Consider the following 18,829-nt stretch of genomic DNA (forward strand, 5'->3'; position numbering starts at 1 on the left):
TCTTCTTGCAGGGGACAGCCAATGACTCACGCCTGAAACAACAGATGCTAAGGAGGAACACGAAGGCAAGCCCGAAGGCACAGCAGCACTGCATCTCACTTCAGGCCTCCTGTTCATCTTGCAGATAAATTAGTTTAAAAAAAAAGTTACCTTGGAAAAAATCCCCTTAAAATGAGATACAAGAGCGCCACCCTGTGGTGAGTCTCTTTCACCATCTCTATGTTTCCTGCCACGGTCTGTATTTTCCTTCTAACAAGGTCACGTGCAGCAGCACATGTCACCCAGAAAGTGCATGTGGCATCTGAAAAGGGGAGCCTCTCTGAGGCGACCCTGACACCCCAACCAAGGAAACTTGGTGAAGGTGGAGGAGTGCCTAACTGGAAGGTCCAGGGTAAGGGGTCTCAGAGAGGGTGACCCCACACACAGTCCCCAGAAGAGGCAGGTGCCGAGCTTCAGGGACAGCTTCTTCCTGGCTTAGGCCGGGTCTTCACCAGGAACCCCGGAAGTGCTGTGGCCCAGATCACTGGTCACTGACCTGGAAGAATAGGGACAGATCCTAATGGAGAACAAGGGCTACTGGGAAGCCCTCAGCTGTTGCTGCTTCTGTGTCCTCTACAATAGAGCAGGCCAGAACTTGATGCTGGCTGACATACTGGTGAAACCTGAGTGCTTAGCTGTCCCTTGAAGGTACCCCACTAACAACCAAGCCCACAAAGATGGACAAAGTCCAGAACAAAAAAAGTTGACTGGTGGTAGTGGGTTTTTTTTGTTTGTTTGTTTTGGTCTTTTTGTTTTGGCAAAACAACATCATACTGTTTATTACAGGTATTACAGGTGTGCCTTTTATCCCCACTGACAAAAATCACTTTGATTCTGCATTGCTACGCTGAGAATTAACATGTAATATAGTCATTAAACATAACAGCATCATTTTTGGGTCAGTAGTATTGTGCCCTTGTTGTTTCCCCAAGGTCTCAGCTTCATGAGTTAAAGTCTTGATGTCTCCCCAAGTTACTGGCTTACTCTTCTTCTTAGGACGCCTCCTCTTGATGAGTTTGTCATCTACCTTCGGTTGCTTCGTTTGTCCAGTGGTCTCTGGGGTGCTCTCCTGGTTAGATGCCTCAGGACGGGAAGGGCCACCTGGCACTTCACTCGTTTTACCGGGGCCACCAGGCACTGGCGGAGTATCAGAAGGTCCTGGAGGTACTTGGTATGGATTATTTGGAGTAGAACGGGGTCCTGGTGTGGGGTACGATCCTGCAGGGGCAGTATATGGTGCTGGTGGTCCCCAGGCTTCCGGTGGCACAGTACCCCATGGAACAGGCAGTGCTCCTGACACTGGAGGAAGAGCTGTGGGATGCTGCCCTCCCATTCCTGATGCCCAAAGTCCAGAAGACACAGATCCTCGCGGACCTAAAGAACCAGCTGCAGCTGGATCTGTGGGTACACCATATGGCTTAGGTAGCTCTGGAAAGGGCATATTTGGTGTAGCATACGGCCCTGTGGGACCAGGGCCCCGTACAGCAGGGGCTGGATAAGGACCACTAGGCTGGGGACATGATGGTCCAGGGGGAAAAAAGGATGCCGGGGTTCCTGGTGGTGGCCCAGTTGGAGGAATGGAGGGATACAGTCCTGTTGGTGCTGGCCGAAAAGGCAAGGCAGAGGGTGCTGCACTTAGTGGGAGTCCAGACAGCACAGCTGGTGGAGCACTCAGGTTACTCCGCGGACCGGAGCCTAGCCAGCCTTGAGGAGCCGGGCCAGCTTTTATGTTGCTCACATATGCCAACAAAAATTCATCTGACATTTTCCCAGCAGGACCTAAACCTGAAGCATGACGCATAGTGGTGATGAATCCGAAGAGACAGGCAATGGAGAAACGACCTGAGGAAGCTGACGCTTAAATCTGCTTCATAAAGGAAACTTTGTCCTAAACAAAAGAGAACAAAAGAACTGGTTGGTTTAGATCCCATTTTGAACTTTTAGTTGTCTGGCTACTTTTCCAAAATGAAGAAAAGGCCTGGGAAAGGCTCAAGTGGTAGAGACTGGATGGCTGGGACAGAGAAAAGAGGGGCCAATCTGTAGGGAATTGGGGGTAAGAACAACATCTACAGAGCAGTAGTATGGAGAGAGATGGTTCTAGAAATGTCTCCACTGTTGATTCTGGAAAATAGTCTTGTAAACTGATTTTAAAGAAGTAACCTAGTAAAATTCTAGTAGAGTGGAAATCCCCAAATTAAGAAAGAAGAACATTTACAAAAAAACTAAAGTTGGCTTCTTCCTGACTGGTAAGAAAGTAAATTGTTTCCACTTGCAATCAGGAAGTACAAGACTGGGAGCCAATGTCACCACTCCTACTTGGCATCACACAAGTCCCAACTAATAGGAGCTAAAAGAATACAGAAGGGAAAGAAAATGTAGGGAGATGAACAAAGGAAACAAAGTCTCTATTCCAATTATTCGGCTGTCTGTGTGGAAAATTGCAACGAATGGACAACAGAAACACCTCCTGGAAGATATAAGTGATCACAGCCAGGCTGCACGAAAGAGTCACCACACAAAATCCCACGCCTTCCTGTGTACCAGTCCTACAAGAGTGCGTAAGCACCAAAAGGGTTAACATCAGAATCCCAGAATCATAAAAACAGAGCAAAGTCAGAGGATCGACACTACCTAACTTCAAATAAGTCTATATAGTGACAAAAGCTAAGACAGCATTATACTAAATAAATAAAAACAATGGGATGGAATAGCTAGTCCAGAATTAGACTCACACAAGATCCTTTGACAAAGGAGCTGAGACATAGCAATGGTACAAAGAAAGCCTATTTCACAAAAAGTGCTGAAATCCCCAGATGTCCACAGACCAAAAACAAGTAACTCAGCCAAATACGGACTCCTCTCACAAAAGTAGATCAAGCGGATTACAGACCTAAAGGCCAGGCATAATAAACACAGAATATTTAAAAAGAAAAAAAAAAACATAGACAAGACCTTTGTGACCTCAGGTTTGGCAATGAGTTTTTTAGACATAATACCAAAACCACAATTGTGGAAGAAAAATTAAGCTGGAGTTCTCTAAAATGTAAAGCTTCTACTATGTGAAAACCTGTCAAAGATGGAAAGAAATGGTCAGGCTGCCCAAGAGACAAAACATACAGTGTATTGCCGTTGTCCTTGATTATCACTACTCCCCAGGAGGGGAAGGTAAGCCCCTATTGCTAAAGATACTATGCACTGAAGACAGCTGTTCAGAAACTAGGCCCAGAGATCCCTGAGCTAACTAAAAGCCCCCTCGTTGAGGGCTAGCTTTCATGATACAAGAAGACACTGTGCAAGCTTCCAAAGGAGGGAGTTAACCAACAGTCCTACCCAGCTGTGACACTTATGAACCACATCCATGACCAGCACGTCACAATAACCCTATGGGTACAATAGTGGTGCACAAACCTTGGCAGTAACCAGTAGCTCTCTAACTGGACTCATTCAAAGAGAAAGAAATGAGGCCTGGTACTGGAGACCTAGACAACTACACAAGTACCTGTGAAGTAATAGATATTGGAGGAGAATCTACAACCACAAATTTACTAAACCACTATAATCCCTAACAATAATCTAAACATTTGTCTGCTTTTAGATCCAAAGATAAGTGTAGTCTTCAACCATCATCAAGGAAACTTCTGTTTGCAACAGACAGAGTCCACTACAGAAAAGCACAACCAATCAAAATGCAGTTGTAGAGCCCAGTCCCAGTGAATGCATGTACAAAACACTCCTGCACCTAAGGCTCAGAGAACACTGTAGAAGAGGGGCAGAAAGACTGTAAGAACCAGATGATCAGGAAGTTAGCTGGCTGTAAGAGTGTGTCTTCTGACAATATCAGAAGAGGGGCAGAAAGACTGTGAGAACCAGATGATCAGGAAGTTAGCTGGCTGTAAGAGTGTCTTCTGACAATATCAGAAGAGGGGCAGAAAGACTGTAAGAACCAGATGATCAGGAAGTTAGCTGGCTGTAAGAGTGTCTTCTGACAATATCAGAAGACACATCCATAGTGTTTCACCAACATGACTTCCCAAACATGAGCTGAACAAGGACAGCACCAATGGACATGCCAAAGTGGACAGGCAAAAACCCACAAAGCCCCAACCCTACACAAAGAACTAGAGGCAGCTGAGGAAAGCTGGCAATGGGAGAGGTTGTCTTCCCTAGGGAAGGCACCCTAACTGGTTGTCTAGTGCCAAACGGTCGGCCCTGAAAACATATATGCAGGTAACATTATATTAGGAATATATATCTATACACATACATACATACAATAGCAAATAGTTTAAAAGGAGGTCATAAACTTGAGGGAGAGTGGGAAAGGGTACATGGGAGGGTTTGAGAGAGAAGAGTTGCAATTATAATCTCAAAAATTAAATAAAATAATATCCCTGGTAAAGAGTTAGTGTCAAAAACCACAAGGAGCCCAGAGAAAGAAGGGTGGTTGGTATACTGGCTTATTCAGCTACTCTAACAAATTGCCCATGACTTTCATGACTTTCATCAACAGAAGTATGCTCTCCCTCAGCTCAGGATATCAGACGTTCACAAGCAGCTTCACTGTGGGCTTGGCTAGGCTTCTTCCAGGAGGTTCTAAGGTCCTTCCTTCGGCCTTCTAGCCACAGAGACAACTAGACTACATCACTGTGGAGGCACCGGGAGTCTCCATCTCACCTGCTCCGCTGTTTTCCTCCCTTTGCCTCTACAATAAGATCACTTCCCAGGGTACCCAGGGTCACAGATAACCAGGTCATCATCTCAAGACCATCAACTTGGACTGGAGAGATAGCTCAGCAGTTAACTGAACCCTGGCTGCTCTTCCAGAGCAGCCTCTCCAAGAACTAGACAGATGTCATACATAGACATAATGCAAACAAAATACCCATATGCATAAATAAATATTTTTTAAAAATCTCTCAGCTTGATTATATCCAAAACCTCATGTGCCAATGAGGTTGCACTCACAGTTCAGGGAATGGAAGCATTGATACATCAGCTTCAATAGTCAGCACGGGAAAAGGGTTAGCCTATGGAGAAATGGCATATCAGATCACAAGGAGGCATAATGGGGCCTAAGGCTCCCTGGCTGGCTTCAGCGTCTAGGTAAGGTTTAGAGGTGCTCTCACATTTCACGAGGATTCATGGGAAGTTTCACTAACAGTAGTATCGGACAGATGCTGGGGTTGTGTTGTTGCTATTGTTTTGGTTTCCCAGTATAACCTTGGCTGTCCTGGAACTCACTCTGTAGACCAGGCTGGCCTCGAACTCAGAGATCTGCCTACCTCTGCTGAGAGGAAAGGTGTGTGCCACCACTTCCCAGCTTGATGCTGGGTTCTTACAGTGACTCTTGCAGATGGTTGACAGGGATCACTAAAGAAGGGTCAGTCAGACATTCTAGCTCAGAGAGAAGCTAGGGCAGAAGCTGCCAGATAGGCTCTGTCTCCCCAGAGAACCAGTGGGCTTGGATTCTTCTTCTCAGCTCAGACCTGAGAGCAGAACAGCCATGTGCTTGGACCAAGAGGCTTAGCCAACCTAAGTTTCCTGCTTCAGCGGTACAGGGGACGCTATGCCTTCCCCTCTAAGTTGAGACTTGATTTTCACATCAAAATAGTAATAAACCACAAGGAGTACAAGGGGCATGGTTTTCCAAGGACATGGGTCACGCTAATCAAAACCAGTCACAAACAAGATGCCTGGCTCAAGGACAGCTGGGTCTCCTTGTGAAGACCTAAACCCAAAAGTCTCATCCTTGAACCAGACATAGAACAATCAGCCATGCCTCAGAGGCAGTCGTAGCATTTTCTCTGGAACCCCAAAGGGCAGAGACACGGTCTGCTTTGTGAGGGCCAGGTCCTGTCAAGGATGACACACACATCTGCCCTCCTTCCACCCACTTTTCTCTCCTTTTCCTTCCTCCCACTCCCCCATCTAATCACTCCTAATGACCTCACTGCCCTCCCCCCAAAGGCCGATGAAAGGTTTCTGTCCAGGATCTTACAGTGGGTTTGCTAGTGTGTAAAGATTCTGCTAGCTCACAGGGGTAGGGCTCAGTTTCTGATCTTGAGGAATTTCTGTTCCTAGGATGTTTTTTGTGAAAACAGAATTCCAATCATCTCCACCCATCCATTACCTTGGTCTCTTCCAGGATTTCAAGGTGGCACTGAGCTGTTTCCCCTGTCTCGACCAGCAGAGGGCAGAAGTTCCCTGATGAGGAAAGCACCAGCTGCCAGCTTTGTGCTTAGGGAAGCTCCTCCAAGGGCTGGATCAGGCATCTGGTACTTCTATGGAGATACATACATATATACAAACATACATGGACTGGGGACCCATAAATGATTCCCACCTCTCTGAAGCTCAATAACAAAATATCTCTCACTGAGGCCACAAAATGAGGTTTACGTAGAATTTTAGTTTACTTTCTGGTGCCCTTCTACCTCCTTCTGCTAGGCTAGACCTGTTACTCCTAACTACTGATGATGGAGAAGCTAGTTCAGAGACACTAGAGAGGCACTGGTGGCACACACTTGTGTGTTAGCATATACCTGTGTGGTGGTACACACCTGCAATCCCAGCATTGAGAAGACAGAGGCAGGAAGGGTTGGGAGTTCAACAGCATCCAGGACTACAGAGTCCAAGGTCAGACTGGCCCACCAGTAACAAGAGGGGGAAGAAGGGTGAGTTTGGTGGAACAGAAGCTTCAATTCCCGACTTTGTTGGGATCCTGGCCTTGCCCACGAGGGTGACACCCTCTCTATTCACCTAGTTCTTGCATGGGAGTGTGGTAGTGGGGATTGCTGCTTCAGCTGGACACTCAGATTAGGATAAGTCCCAGGAGCTTCTGTCAAGTTCACAAGACCAAGTCTCCTGGACATCCACTGTGTTAGTGCTAAAAGCTCAGAGGAAAGGGCATGAGGCCACCGTGGGGTTAAGTTTCAAAGAACACATTCTTGCATACCTGTCTCTTCCTTGTTCTGGATGGGTGGGAGACTCTGAGTCACTAGGCTTGGTGTGGGTTCTGTTCCTGATGGTGGCATGTTTCTCAAGGTGACTCATGGGGTAGATGGCAGGTGCTTATATGAAGAGGGTGCCCTAAAAGGGCTTTCCACAGAGCAAGCAATCAGAGCTGAGGCAGAAGAGAGAAGCCTGTGCACTGGGGCTCTCCTCAGAGCAGCCCTCACTCCCCAGATCACATCAATCAAACTGACATTTCCTCCCACGAGAAGATGAGACAACGCACATTGTTAAGGAGCTCTGATGTACAAAGAGCTTTTCCCAATATACAGGATTCCTAAGTTACTAAGATAAATGGGGGAAGATTTGACATTTATTGTGCATAATTTAAGTTCAAATAGGTTCCCAGTGAAGAAAAATGGCAAGTTGCTGAGCTGGGTCTGTGCCTTCAGCTGCCATGCCAGGTCTGCACTGCGCTCAAGCTGCCTTGATCTTATAATTCAGAGAACAAAGCCATATTGCAGAATATTGGGAAGCTGTATTTTTATTTTTGAAATTAAGTTATCCCCGTCTGTGAAATGTTTTTTCAGAAAAGCACTTAAAATGAGCAAGTGTTTTCCTCTCGCTTTAAAATACGGAATTCAAATTTTTAAAAAAAAAATGCATCATACCAGGCGTTGGTGGTGCATGCCTTTAATCCCAGCACTTGGGAGGCAGAGGCAGATGGATCTCTGTGAGTTTGAGGCCAGCCTGGTCTACAAGAGCTAGTTCCAGGACAGGCTCCAAAGCTACAGAAAAACCCTGTCTCGAAAAAAAAAAATGCATCAAATAGCTGTCAGTGGGAAAAAAAAAAAAAAAAAAAAAAAAAAAAAACAAAAACCCAGGTATCTATCAAATTTAGAGAGGAAAAGTTTTCCCAAGCCTCTAGGCCAGCCTCCCAGACACCTGCTGTGCATGGATTCGATGAAGTGTGAGCTCTGCTCCTAATTCAGGGTCTGCTCTGTTGCTCCAAAATATGAACAGAGATGAACCTGAATACCCGTGTATCAACTTAGGGTGAACAAACCAAGCTGTACCCTATGTCAGCAAGGACAGGAGATCTCAGCACTCTGCTTCCCCTTCAGATATGGCAGGAACAGCACCATGGAGGGCAGCAGAGGGGGCTGATGCACTGCCATAGGTTAACACCATGGCCTTGGGAGTTCCTGAGTTAATGCAGGTAAAAGGTAAGGCAAGAGCTTTCTACTGACACCAGGACTTATGGAACTTCGTGCTGAGTCTCCATTACTAGGTAGGAAGCTAGGGTGTGGGGAGAGGTTAGCAGTAAGCGCCTGATTCATACTCCAAGCTCTTCAATGGCCTCTAACTTGCCAATGACATACATGTATAGATACCCGAACATCTTGAAAATCCAATGAGTACACATTAGGTAATGTACCCACTTCTGATACCTTGGGTGACACCTAGAGATTCCAGAAGTGTCACTGGATTCTGGCCAAAAGCAATCTCAGGTATTCCAGGCAAGCAGACTGGCAACTGGGTTAACAACCCCAGCAGAGTATAATTGTCCCAGGACTCCTGCCTCTCCCTGGCCCCCAGGCTTCTCTATGCTCACCCATTCTCTTCTCCAGGTTCCCGACCAGCCCCAAGGAGCCCCAAAGTCTGAATCAGGATGGTAGCTTAGACTGAAGCTGATGTAGGCATATAGCTGTGTGAGTCAACCAAGTTTCTACAGCCGTGATTAAGCCGTATTGACAGTACTACTTCTCCCACTGAATTCCTATTATCAGGGTTATCAAAAAGCCTTGGAAACAGAACCCTTTAAGAAACTGGAGGCTCCTGCTAACCATGATCCTCCTGGCTGACCTGCTCTGGCTACCTGACTACCCAGAACAAGGACTCAGACCAAGGTAGCAGCAGCCCGGGTGCTTCATCCTCTACAAGACAGGTGTTCTGCAGGGGCCTGAACTTCCTCCTCCAGGTTCCATTTCCTGCAGCGGAAGCCTCTTGGAGGGTGTTCCCCTGAGTGTGCGTGTGTGGGTGGAGCCAGTTCCTTATGTCTCCATGCTGTTCCCCAAGGGAGACAGTCTCATCTGAATGACACCTACTCCACTCCTACTTCAGACACTGAACTTTCCATGCCTAAAGTTAGACACATGCACCACCTCTGTCCTCTCATCCTTTCCTCAACCCCTATCACCCATCAAGCTCACTGATGTGTCGTTGTGCCCTCCCCCCATAGCCTCAGCACCTACCTTTCTGGCTAAAGCCCATATCTCCACTCTTTGCTGAGCTCCCATGGACTCCTTCCTGTCCCACTCCTTACAGAAGACAGATACAGCTCAGACGGCCTGCTCCTGATGGACTCAGCTCCTGTGCACAGAACTGCACCAGTCTCACTCAACAGACAAAGCATTTGTTCCATTCATTACTTACAGCTGCTGTGGAGACATTCAGACCAAGAGAAGGCAGGGGCGAGACACAGGAACTTAAGGTCTTTAAGGAATGACCCACAGGTCTCATGAGGACAGGACCAGCTGAGAGAAGAGGACAACAGAGACGAGAGAAGGAAGTGGGGATAGAGTGGGGTGGGAACGAAGGCAGGCACCATCCTACTCCACATTAAAGCGAGCAGTAGACAATGATGGGGCTGGAGACGGCTGGGGGTTAAGAGCACTGGCCGCTCTTCCATAGGTCCTGATTTGCTTCCCAGCGCCCATATCAGGCAAATCATAACTTCCTGTAACTCCAACACCAGAGGATCCAACATCCTCTTCTGGCCTTAGCACAGACATACATAAATTTAAAAAATATATATATTTGAGGCTGGGCGCTGGTGGTACAAGCCTTTAATCCCAGCACTCAGGAGGCAGAGGCAGGAGGATCTCTGTGAGTTCGAGGCCAGCCTGATCTACAGAGTCAGTTTCAGGACAGTCAGGACTGTTACACACAGAAACCCTATCTCAAAAAACAAAAACAAACAAAAAATAATTAAATTTGGCCTTTTATGTTGAGACACAGGGTAGAGGAGGGAGCCTCAACTGAGAAAATGCCTTCATAAGATCTGGCTGTAGGCAAGCCTGTTGGACATTTTCTTAATTAGTGATTGATGAAGAAGGGTCCAGCACGTTGTGGGTGGGGCCACCTCTGGGCTGGTGAAACTGGGTTCTACAAGGAAGCAGGCTGAGCAAGCCATGATGAGCAAGTCAATATGCAGCACCCCTCTATGACCTCTGCATCAGCTCTTGTTTCCAAGTTCCTACCTGTTTGAGTCCCTGCCATGACTTCCTTTAATGATGGGCTATAATGTGGAAGTTAAGTCAAGTAACCCCCACCCAAACTTGCTTTTGGTCATGTTGTTTCATCACAGCAATAGTAACCTAACTAAGATAGTGGTTCAAGTCTTTAAACCCAATACTCGGGAGGCAAAGGCAGAGGAGTCTCTTGAGTTTGAGGCCAACCTTTTCTAGAGAGTTCCAGGACAACCTAGGCTACATGGTAAGTCCCTGTCTCAAACAAAGAAAAAATTCAATTAATTTTCCTTTTAAAAAAGAAAATAAAACAATCAAAGTCAAACCCATCCAAAGTCACTGTAAGGAGTCTAACCCCATACACAGCAACAACACAGAGGTCAAACTGTGACCCAATACTTCAAAACAAGCCACAAGAGCCAGTTCAGCACTAAAATCTGCTCTTCAACATCCAGTGATCTGTGACTACACCAATGGTCACAGTGCAGCTATGCAGAGGGGACTCTGAGATCTGGGTAAGGACAGTCCATTTAAGAGGGGAGGAAGTTGAGGTTCTGAGATGTGATCTTTAGAGTCTGTCTAGTATTTACATCTCCGCTCACTGTCACAGTGCTGCATCCAAGATAGAGCTTGAGCTGGGGAGGGATGCACAGAGCAGCAAGAGCCTACTTTCCAGATTCTTCAGATAGAATTTGCAGAAGCTGTTTGTGCCAGCTGCAGAAACTGAGTGACACCCACTCTTCCCTACTGCACTTCAGTGATGTCAGGTTGGTAGCAATAAGAGTGGTAGTGATGGCTATCTCCTCCTGATACTCGCCCTCCCCTTGAGCCTTCTCCTCCCTCTTCTTTATACTCAAGAGTTCATTTCACAATTCACACTGCCCATCACTAATTATGAGGGCAGCTACTTACAAGTCTGCCCATTCTGTCTACCATTCTTCATAAAGATGCAGGCCAGGCCTGACAGTGGTGGTGCACGCCTTTAATCCCAGCACTGAGGAGGGAGAGGCAGGTGGATCTCTGAGTTCGAGGCCAGCCTGGACTACAGAGTGAGTTCCAGGACAGTCAGGGCTGTTAAAGAGAGAAATCTTGTCTCAAAAAAAAGATAAATAAAAATAAAAAACAAACAAAAAAAAACAGAACAAAAGATGCAGCCCAGGGCACATGGACACACATCTGACAGTGGGAGCCATTTTAACTTTTGCATGTTTTAAACATGCAGCTACAATTTGGCAGAATGGAATGTTTCACAACCCTGGTGTTACTTGAAATATCCATGCTCCACATGGAGTCCGAATACACTTAACTTAGGCCCCAAATCCGCAAGAAGTCTTCTTCCAAGGCTTGGAATTCCTTCCTCATTCCCTTTGGCTGCCCAGGGTCAGCTCCTCCCCAGCATGTCCTCCCAGGGTTATACAGGTGCTCTTAACAATCCTGAAGCTCCGGGGTGTCACCTGCCACTATTCCTACACCCTCAATGCCCACGTCTCCCCTCTTATTCTTTCTTCTCCAACTGTCTCACGTACCCAGACACCTGCAGCTCATTTCATCCTCCTATTTACCGCAGACAGTTTCTTTCAGAAGCAACCCTAGGTGTTGCTGACGGTAGGCAATATTCCATCATGACTCTCCCTAACTCACGGCCAGAGCCAGCCATTTCATCAGAATCCACCTCCTGAAAATGGCTTCCTGTTCTGTCCCCCTGCCCCTACCTCCTTGCCTTCACTACTATGACTAGCCTTCCTCGGCCATTTTCTCCGGTTTCTTGCTGCCCCTTAAACATATCAGAAGCTAGGTGTGGTGGAGGCCAGCCTCAGGTTACATAACAAGACCCCTAACGTGCATGTGTGTGGGGGGGGGGGGGGAGGGAGGGAGGGAGGGCGGGAGACTGAGATTGCATAAGGATAAATTCAAAGAACGAAAGAAGAAAAGGTCACGGTGGACCTGCGTGTACACTGGCTGTTCCCACTTTTAGCAGCTGCCCAAGACTTTGCAGGGCTTGCCTCTTGTCTCCTCCAATTGCTCTCTTAAGACACCAGCTCTCCTGTTGCTATATCCTTTCCCTCCTTCGTTGCTGTATTTCTCTGTGCTCCACCTGACTGTCCCCATGTTTTTCGTATTATCTCTTCTCCACTGAGGAGTAAGCTTCACCAGGACGGACGAATCAACTCTACACAAGCAGCATTCCAGGCAAGACAGAGAGAACAGGCAAGAGCCTGCTAAAAAGGCAGATCAGCATTTGGGAAGTGGAGAATGCTCTGATTTGGAACAACTGCCCTCTAGTGGTGCAATACGCCCACTGCCAACCTCACAGTATCTATGAAAATTGATTTCGAATACGTCAAGCCCACCAGCGAATAACCCTTCTGTATGCTAGAAAAACACACCCACAAATAAAGCAAAAGACGACAGCGGCTCCATGGGGCTATACTGCGAGATCAAGGAACCTCTGAAGGTGCACTCTCATGCTAACGGTGCGCAAAAGCTAAGAAAGATCCTGGGGCAAGAGAGCGTGGGAGATGGGCAAAATTACGCACTCAGGTGCTGGGCTTCAGATGCTGGAAGACTCAGAGGCCCCGCCTGCCCACGGCCGAGCGCTCTCTATTGGCAGATTCACGGAGGTACCGCGTTCCCGTTGGTTCAGCAGTGGGAAGGGTCCAGGCCTACGAGCAGCGAGTCCAGCCGGCCGCAGAAGCCAAGTCTGAAGCCCTTAAAGACGCAGGGGTGTCGCGCCCTGGCCCTTAACACAATTCGAGAAAGCCGCCTGTACCTGTCGGCTGACTATTCCAAGACACTCTTTCCATGGCCCGCAGCGGCTACGCGGTTCCAGCCTCCAGATGGCTCGCGCAGACGCAGTCGGCGCACGGTGCGCCCCCGGCAGCCCCCGCGGCACTGGCCGTCGGAGGAGGCGGAGGGGGATGACGTCATCCAGCGGGGCGACGGGCATTGGGCGCCATTTTGAAAAGGGAAAAAATTCCCTCCCCGGCGGCGGCGGGAGCGGCGGCGGCAGCGGCGGCGGCGGCCGGGGCTGAGCGCTCGGAGCGCCTCGGTCGGCCGCGCTCGGCTGGGCGCGTCCCGCCCGCGCCATGGCAGGTGAGGGCCGTGCGCGAGCGGGCGGGTGGACGGACGGTGGTGGGACGGGGCGGGGCCGGCCTGACGGGCGCGCTCTGTTGCAGGAGCCGGAGGAGGCGGCTGCCCGGCGGGCGGCAACGACTTCCAGTGGTGCTTCTCGCAAGTGAAGGGCGCTGTCGACGAGGACGTGGCGGAAGGTGAGGTCCGACCGAGCTCCGGGCGCAAGGTCACTCTCGGCCGCCGGTCCGGATGCGGCGGCCTTTGCCCGCCTGGCCGGCGCTGTCCTAGGAGACCCTCGGCCGGCCAGCGGCTGAAGAGAGGGAGGGGCGGCCGTGGGGAGCCGGCTGGGGACGCCTGCGTGGGGAGAGACTGCAGTGGAGGCCCGCCTCGCGGGTCTGTTGGGGGAGACGGCACTGGACGCTAGTCTCGGGAGGCTGTGGGGAGATGGCCATGGACGCCGGCCTCGGGGATCGGTGGGCAGATGGCCGTGGAGGCCAGCCTCGGAAGGCTGTGGGGAATCCGAGGAGGTAAGGCGGGAGACACAGATCAAGGCATGCGGGGTAAGGTAGGCTGTGGCCACAGGTCTCTGGAGTCTAGGGTGTACAACTGTCTTGATTGCAGGCCCCCAGAAACTGTAGGGAGACAGGGTGTAGACACTGAGATTGAGCTGGGATTTGGTACTATAGGATGAGATGAGGCCCATTGGAGGGGGGGCGGGTAATGGTCCTTAGTCTTGAGGCCCTGTGGGGTGGATCAGGTCTCAGACACTGATGTAGGGGCCCATGTAGTATAAAAGGGGACCATGGACTCTGTTCTCCTTGACATTTGTACAGGAAAAAGGAGATCCATGCAGGGTTATTGGTCTCTGGGCCCCTTCGGTGTGAGCCTGGACTCTGAGACACTGGCTGCTCCGGGTGCTCTCCCCGGTGGGCCTAGGTGTGCCAGGCTGCCCGATCCTGTCTCGGTCCAGATAGACACTGGTCTTGAGCAAGAGGGACTAACTTGGTCATGAGGTCTCCTGAAGCTCTGAAGTAGTAGCGTTCCACTGCTCAGTGTTTTCTCTTCCTCCACTGCTTCCCCAGACTGCCTTCTAAATTTTTGTTTTAGTTTGGTTTGAGTTTGTTTGGTTGAGAAAAAAGTTCTTGTTGCTATAGCCGAGGCCTTGAACTCCAAGGCAATCCTGCCTGCCCCATCCTGCCCAAGTGCTGGGATTTCAAGCACACACTTTTCTTCTCTACGGTTTTATTTGTTTATATTGTGTGTTTGAGTGTGGATGTGTACGTGACCCTACACAGGTCGAGGTTAAAGGACAACTTGTCAAGAGTTGATTCTTAACCAGGTGAGTCCCAGGTGACTTTACCTCCTGAGCCGTCATACCATCTCCTCCTCCCCACTTACTCCTTCAAATTTACTTTTTTTTTTTTTTTTTTGAGACAGGGTTTCAAGTAGCCCAGATTAGCCTCACACTCCCTGTGTAACTGAGGCTGGCCTTGAGTTCTCTCTCCACTCGACAGCCCTGGCTGTCCTGAAGCCTGGTCTGTACACCAGGCTGTCCTCAAACTCATCAAGATCTGCCTGCCTCTGCCAGAAATTAAAGGTGTGGGCTACCTGAGTGCTGGGATTGAAGGCACGCACTAGGTTGCTTTATCTTTCCCCTAATCACCTTTAACGAATCTTTGTTGTGGATTAGTAGGTGGGGAACTAAGAGAGCTTGAGTGTCGTGGAATAGAACCTTAGAGACTTGAACATTAACGTTTTATGTCAGTCCTCGCAACTTGTTCAGCCATCTAATAAACGTGGATCTTTCACTTTGTTTTAAAAGGAGTCTGTTCACCCACCCACCTCCCTTGCCACCAGCAGCCTCTCCTCGGGTGTCCTGTCCTGCTTCTTGTTTCCCTCCCTCACCCTGTCTCGCTTGACTCTTGACCCTTGAGAACTTCTGGAGGCCTATGGTCCCAGGGGACAAGACCAAACCAAGTTGTCTTGACCCATAACTGCTCTCCGAAAGTTGCAGAGGTACATGGTTTGAGATTGAAGCCAGATGACTTTTATGTGAAGTAGTTTATTGATTTTGTTTCTTCTGTATTGGCATAAACTATATTACTGTGTTTCATTTTGCATGTGCCAAGTAGGCGATAGGTCAGCCTTTCTCCTGTGATTTATTGTAACTGTGGTAATAATGGTGAGTCAGCCTTAATTTCTGGTTTCTGTGTGGTTTTATTTTTTTTTTAATTGATAGGTTAAGTGAATTTAAACTGACTTTATAGAAAGTTTAAATTTATAGAAAATGGCATTCTTCAGGCCGCAGTAACACGCCTTTAAATCCCAGCACTCGGGAGGCAGAGGCAGGCAGATCTCTGTGAGTTCGAGACCAGCCTGGCCTACAAGAGATAGTTTCAGGACAGGCTCCAAAGCTACAGAGAAACCCTGTCTCGAAAAAAAAAAAAAAAAAAAAAAAAAAAAGAGGAGAGAGAGAGAGAGGGGAGGTGAGGGAGAAAATGGCATTCTTTCCTATAGAAATCTTGGCAGAAATATTTTGTTGCTTTTGTTAAACTGATTAGATTTTTTTGTGTTGTAAGTTTTGTGTGTTTGTTTGTTTGTTTGTTTGTTTGTTTTCTAGACAAGGGTTTCTCTGTAGCCCTGGCTATCTTGAAACTCTGTGGACCTGAGTGGCTTTGAGCCCAGAGAACTGCCTGCCTCCACCTCCCGAAATTAAAGGCTGTGTTCAAGTACCACCTCTGCCTGACTTTTTGTTGTTTTGTTTTGTTTTGTATTTTTTAACCCCTATTTTAAGTAAAATTTGAGTACATCTAAAATTTTAGTTGGCACGTCTTTTGTATGTGTGTATAAAACTGTGGTAATTAGCTGTATTTCTTTTTAATTTTATGTTCTGTGTTTTAACCCACATACTTCTTAGTCCATCATTTATAATGTCATTGTTTTTATCAGACAGAACTGTGGTATTGTTTGATTTATCGATGATGGTTTAAAAAGGCAAAGGTATTGGCAGCTAGGACTTGTAGCAACAAGAATCACTACCCCAGTCCTATCCAAACTCAAGCTTGAAGAAGAAATGTTAGTGAGAGATAATTAGAAGGTGGCATTTCAAGGGGTTTATTTCATGTGCTGATGCCTGGATTTGAGAACCTAAGGTATGGCCAGATTTATCTGTTGAAACTTGTAGCCTGTGAGGCTTTTTGTTCAGCTCTGCAAAATTCCATGTAGCCCTGCTCCTGACTTGTCTTTCTGTGGTCCTGGCCATAGACAGTCAGATGTGTCCTAGAGATTAAGTCTGAGGTCTTCTGACCTGGCAGGCAGTACCCAGAGAGCATGAGGGACAGAGGGCAGGGTGTAAATAGGGAAGACAGGCAGAGCAAGATGAAAAAGGCTTTTGTTTCTTTTTGTTTTGGTTCTGTTTTTAACCTAATAACCTCTGATACAATATTGAACTGCATACACTTTGGTTATTTTTATGTGTATAAGAATTAGAGCAGGCTAGAGAGATGGCTCAGTGGTTAAGAGCACTGGCTACTCTTTCAGAGGTTCTAAGTTTAGTTCCCAGCAAACATAATGGTGTCTCACAACCATCTATAATGGGATCTGATTCCCTGTTCTGGCACACGGGCATACGTGCAGACAGAGTACTAATAATACACAAATAAATACAAATACTAAAAAAAGAAAAATAGATTTTTCTGTGAGTCAGGTCACCATTTCTGCTCAAAGTCATGGTTTCATTGTGTGGTCTGTTTCATGTACCTGCAAATGAAAGCAAACTGGGCACGCAGGAAAATTAGTAATTGTCCTACTGTTGGCCAGATGGGAGCGTGGCTGACAATAGTGATTGGCTTTTCTTCCCGTGTTGGAGAGTAGACTAGAAAGGAAGAATCAAAATGCCAAACTCAGGGGACTTACAAGTACTAGGCTTTAGTTACTGCTTTAGGGTTGGTTATTTGGGCAGATTTTGTGATGTGCAGTGACTCACAACTAGCTCCTACTCTATCCCTGAACTTGCTTCCTGCTGGTGAATATTACATTACAATCTTTTGTGTGTTTGGACTTGGTATACTGAGTCCTCAAGACTAAAGGCTGACAGCTCCCCTTTCCTAGGCCTTGCACAGGATCTCGTCAAAAAGCAGTGATAGCTAACATTAATGAGTGGTTTGTGTGCCAGAAATTGTGCAGAGGCACTACCTGTGCCAGTTAATTTTACCTTTACCCATCTGAAATGCTGCTCTTCCCAGTTTCATATGCACAGACAAGGCTCAGCTCCATAGCCATACCAGAACAGAGTGAGGGTGTGAAATTATGCTCCCTGTTTCCAAAGCCTGTGTGTGCCTTGCTGTTCTGGAACCAGTTTTAGCTAGCCCTGGGGAAGCCCCTTGTGGAATCTAACTGTCCATTTAGCAAACATTGTACCACTAGCAGTTGAAAACAGGAAAACTTCATGCTTTAAAAAGGAATGCTTATAGCCTGGTATGATGGAGGAGTGTCTATGTGTTAATTTCATTGGTTAATAAAGAAACTGCCTTGGCCCTTTAATAGGACAGAAAATTAGGTAGGTGGAGTAAACAGAACAGAGCGCTGGGTAGAAGGCAGTGAGGCAGACCCTTGGGCAGTCGCCATAGGCAGTCGCCATGCTTCTCCTCTCCAAGATGGACGTAGGTTAAGATCTCTCCTGGTAAGCCACCCCTCGTGGTGCTACACAGATTACTAAATATGGGTTAAGCAAGATATGAGAATTAGCCAATAAGAGGCTAGTACTAATAGGCCAGGCAGTGTTTAAATGAATACAGTTTCCGTGTAATTATTTCGGGTGTAAAGCTAGCCGGATGGCGGGACACAGCCCCGCCACTCCATCTACACTGGTGTGGTGCACACATCGTAGATCCCAGCACTCTGTGAGACAGGCAGACAGATCTCTGAATTCAAGGCCAGCCTAGTCTAGGGAATGAGTTCCAGGTTAGTCAAGACTACACCAAGAAACCTTGAGGGGTCTTGGAGGGGTGGGGAGATGCTTATCAGATAAAACAGGGTCAGTAGTAAAAAGTTCTACTGTCTTGTCATTTTCTCAAGCTTAACATCAAAAAGTAAGCCTCACAGACAAGTAGTAGCTGGAGCCCTATAAGACTGGCTACTTTTTTTTGTTTTTTTTGTAGCTTTGGAGCCTGTCCTGGAACTAGCTTTTGTAGACCAGGCTGGCCTCGAACTCAAAAAGATCCGCCTGCCTCTACCTCCCAAGTGCTGGGATTAAAGGCGTGCACCACCACTGCCTGGCTCCTGACTATTACTTTTTTGGTTTTTCGAGGCAGGGTTTCCCTGTAGTTTCTAGAGCCTGTCCTGGAACTAGCTCTTGTAGACCAGGCTGGCCTCAAACTCAGAGATTCGCCTGCCTCTGCCTCCTGAGTGCTGGGATTAAAGGCGTGAGCCACCACCGCTCGGCCTGACTACTACTTTTAAAACAAGTTTTCAGTCACCTCACAGGGAACTGAGGGCCTCTCCTTTTTTTGTGTTTG

General features: G+C 47.7%; 2 protein-coding genes across 19 annotated transcripts in view; one reads left to right on the forward strand and one right to left on the reverse strand.

The window, feature by feature from the left end:
* Positions 1-742: 742 nt before the first annotated feature.
* LOC119803602 (MAPK-interacting and spindle-stabilizing protein-like) lies at positions 743-13,198 on the reverse strand. Of its 17 annotated transcripts, none has more exons than XM_038315098.1 (6): positions 12,779-13,197; positions 9,246-9,527; positions 6,995-7,162; positions 6,170-6,320; positions 5,005-5,035; positions 743-1,927 (listed from the first exon to the last, which is right to left on the reverse strand). In XM_038315098.1, exon 6 carries the CDS (start codon positions 1,838-1,840, stop codon positions 863-865), a length of 978 nt encoding a protein of 325 aa, XP_038171026.1. In that variant the 5' UTR covers positions 1,841-1,927; positions 5,005-5,035; positions 6,170-6,320; positions 6,995-7,162; positions 9,246-9,527; positions 12,779-13,197; the 3' UTR covers positions 743-862. The 17 variants fall into 17 exon arrangements, with proteins under 17 accessions (XP_038171026.1, XP_038170996.1, XP_038170990.1 ...); XM_038315068.1 differs by having other exon boundaries at positions 5,005-5,066; positions 9,246-9,428; positions 13,012-13,195; XM_038315062.1 differs by having other exon boundaries at positions 5,005-5,066; positions 9,246-9,431; positions 13,012-13,195.
* Positions 13,199-13,222: 24 nt separating this feature from the next.
* Positions 13,223-18,829, forward strand: part of Ppp2r2d (protein phosphatase 2 regulatory subunit Bdelta) — a 32,281-nt gene continuing 26,674 nt past the window's right edge. Inside the window, exons 1-2 of one of the 2 annotated variants that reach the window (XM_038315001.1) lie at positions 13,223-13,334; positions 13,418-13,510. In XM_038315001.1, coding sequence (XP_038170929.1) covers positions 13,328-13,334; positions 13,418-13,510 — 100 coding nt within the window. In that variant the 5' untranslated portion in view covers positions 13,223-13,327. Of the gene's footprint in view, positions 13,335-13,417; positions 13,511-13,779; positions 13,841-18,829 lie in introns of those variants that run through there. The other variant, XM_038315007.1, reaches the window with a different exon arrangement.

This window comes from Arvicola amphibius, chromosome 1 (genome assembly GCF_903992535.2).
Source record: "Arvicola amphibius chromosome 1, mArvAmp1.2, whole genome shotgun sequence".
NCBI classification, from domain to species: domain Eukaryota; kingdom Metazoa; phylum Chordata; class Mammalia; order Rodentia; family Cricetidae; genus Arvicola; species Arvicola amphibius.

What these genes read in the sequence shown, in the direction of transcription:
- LOC119803602 (XM_038315113.1), bottom strand. Translation starts at nt 1,840, where the DNA reads ATGCGTCATGCTTCAGGTTTAGGTCCTGCTGGGAAAATGTCAGATGAA.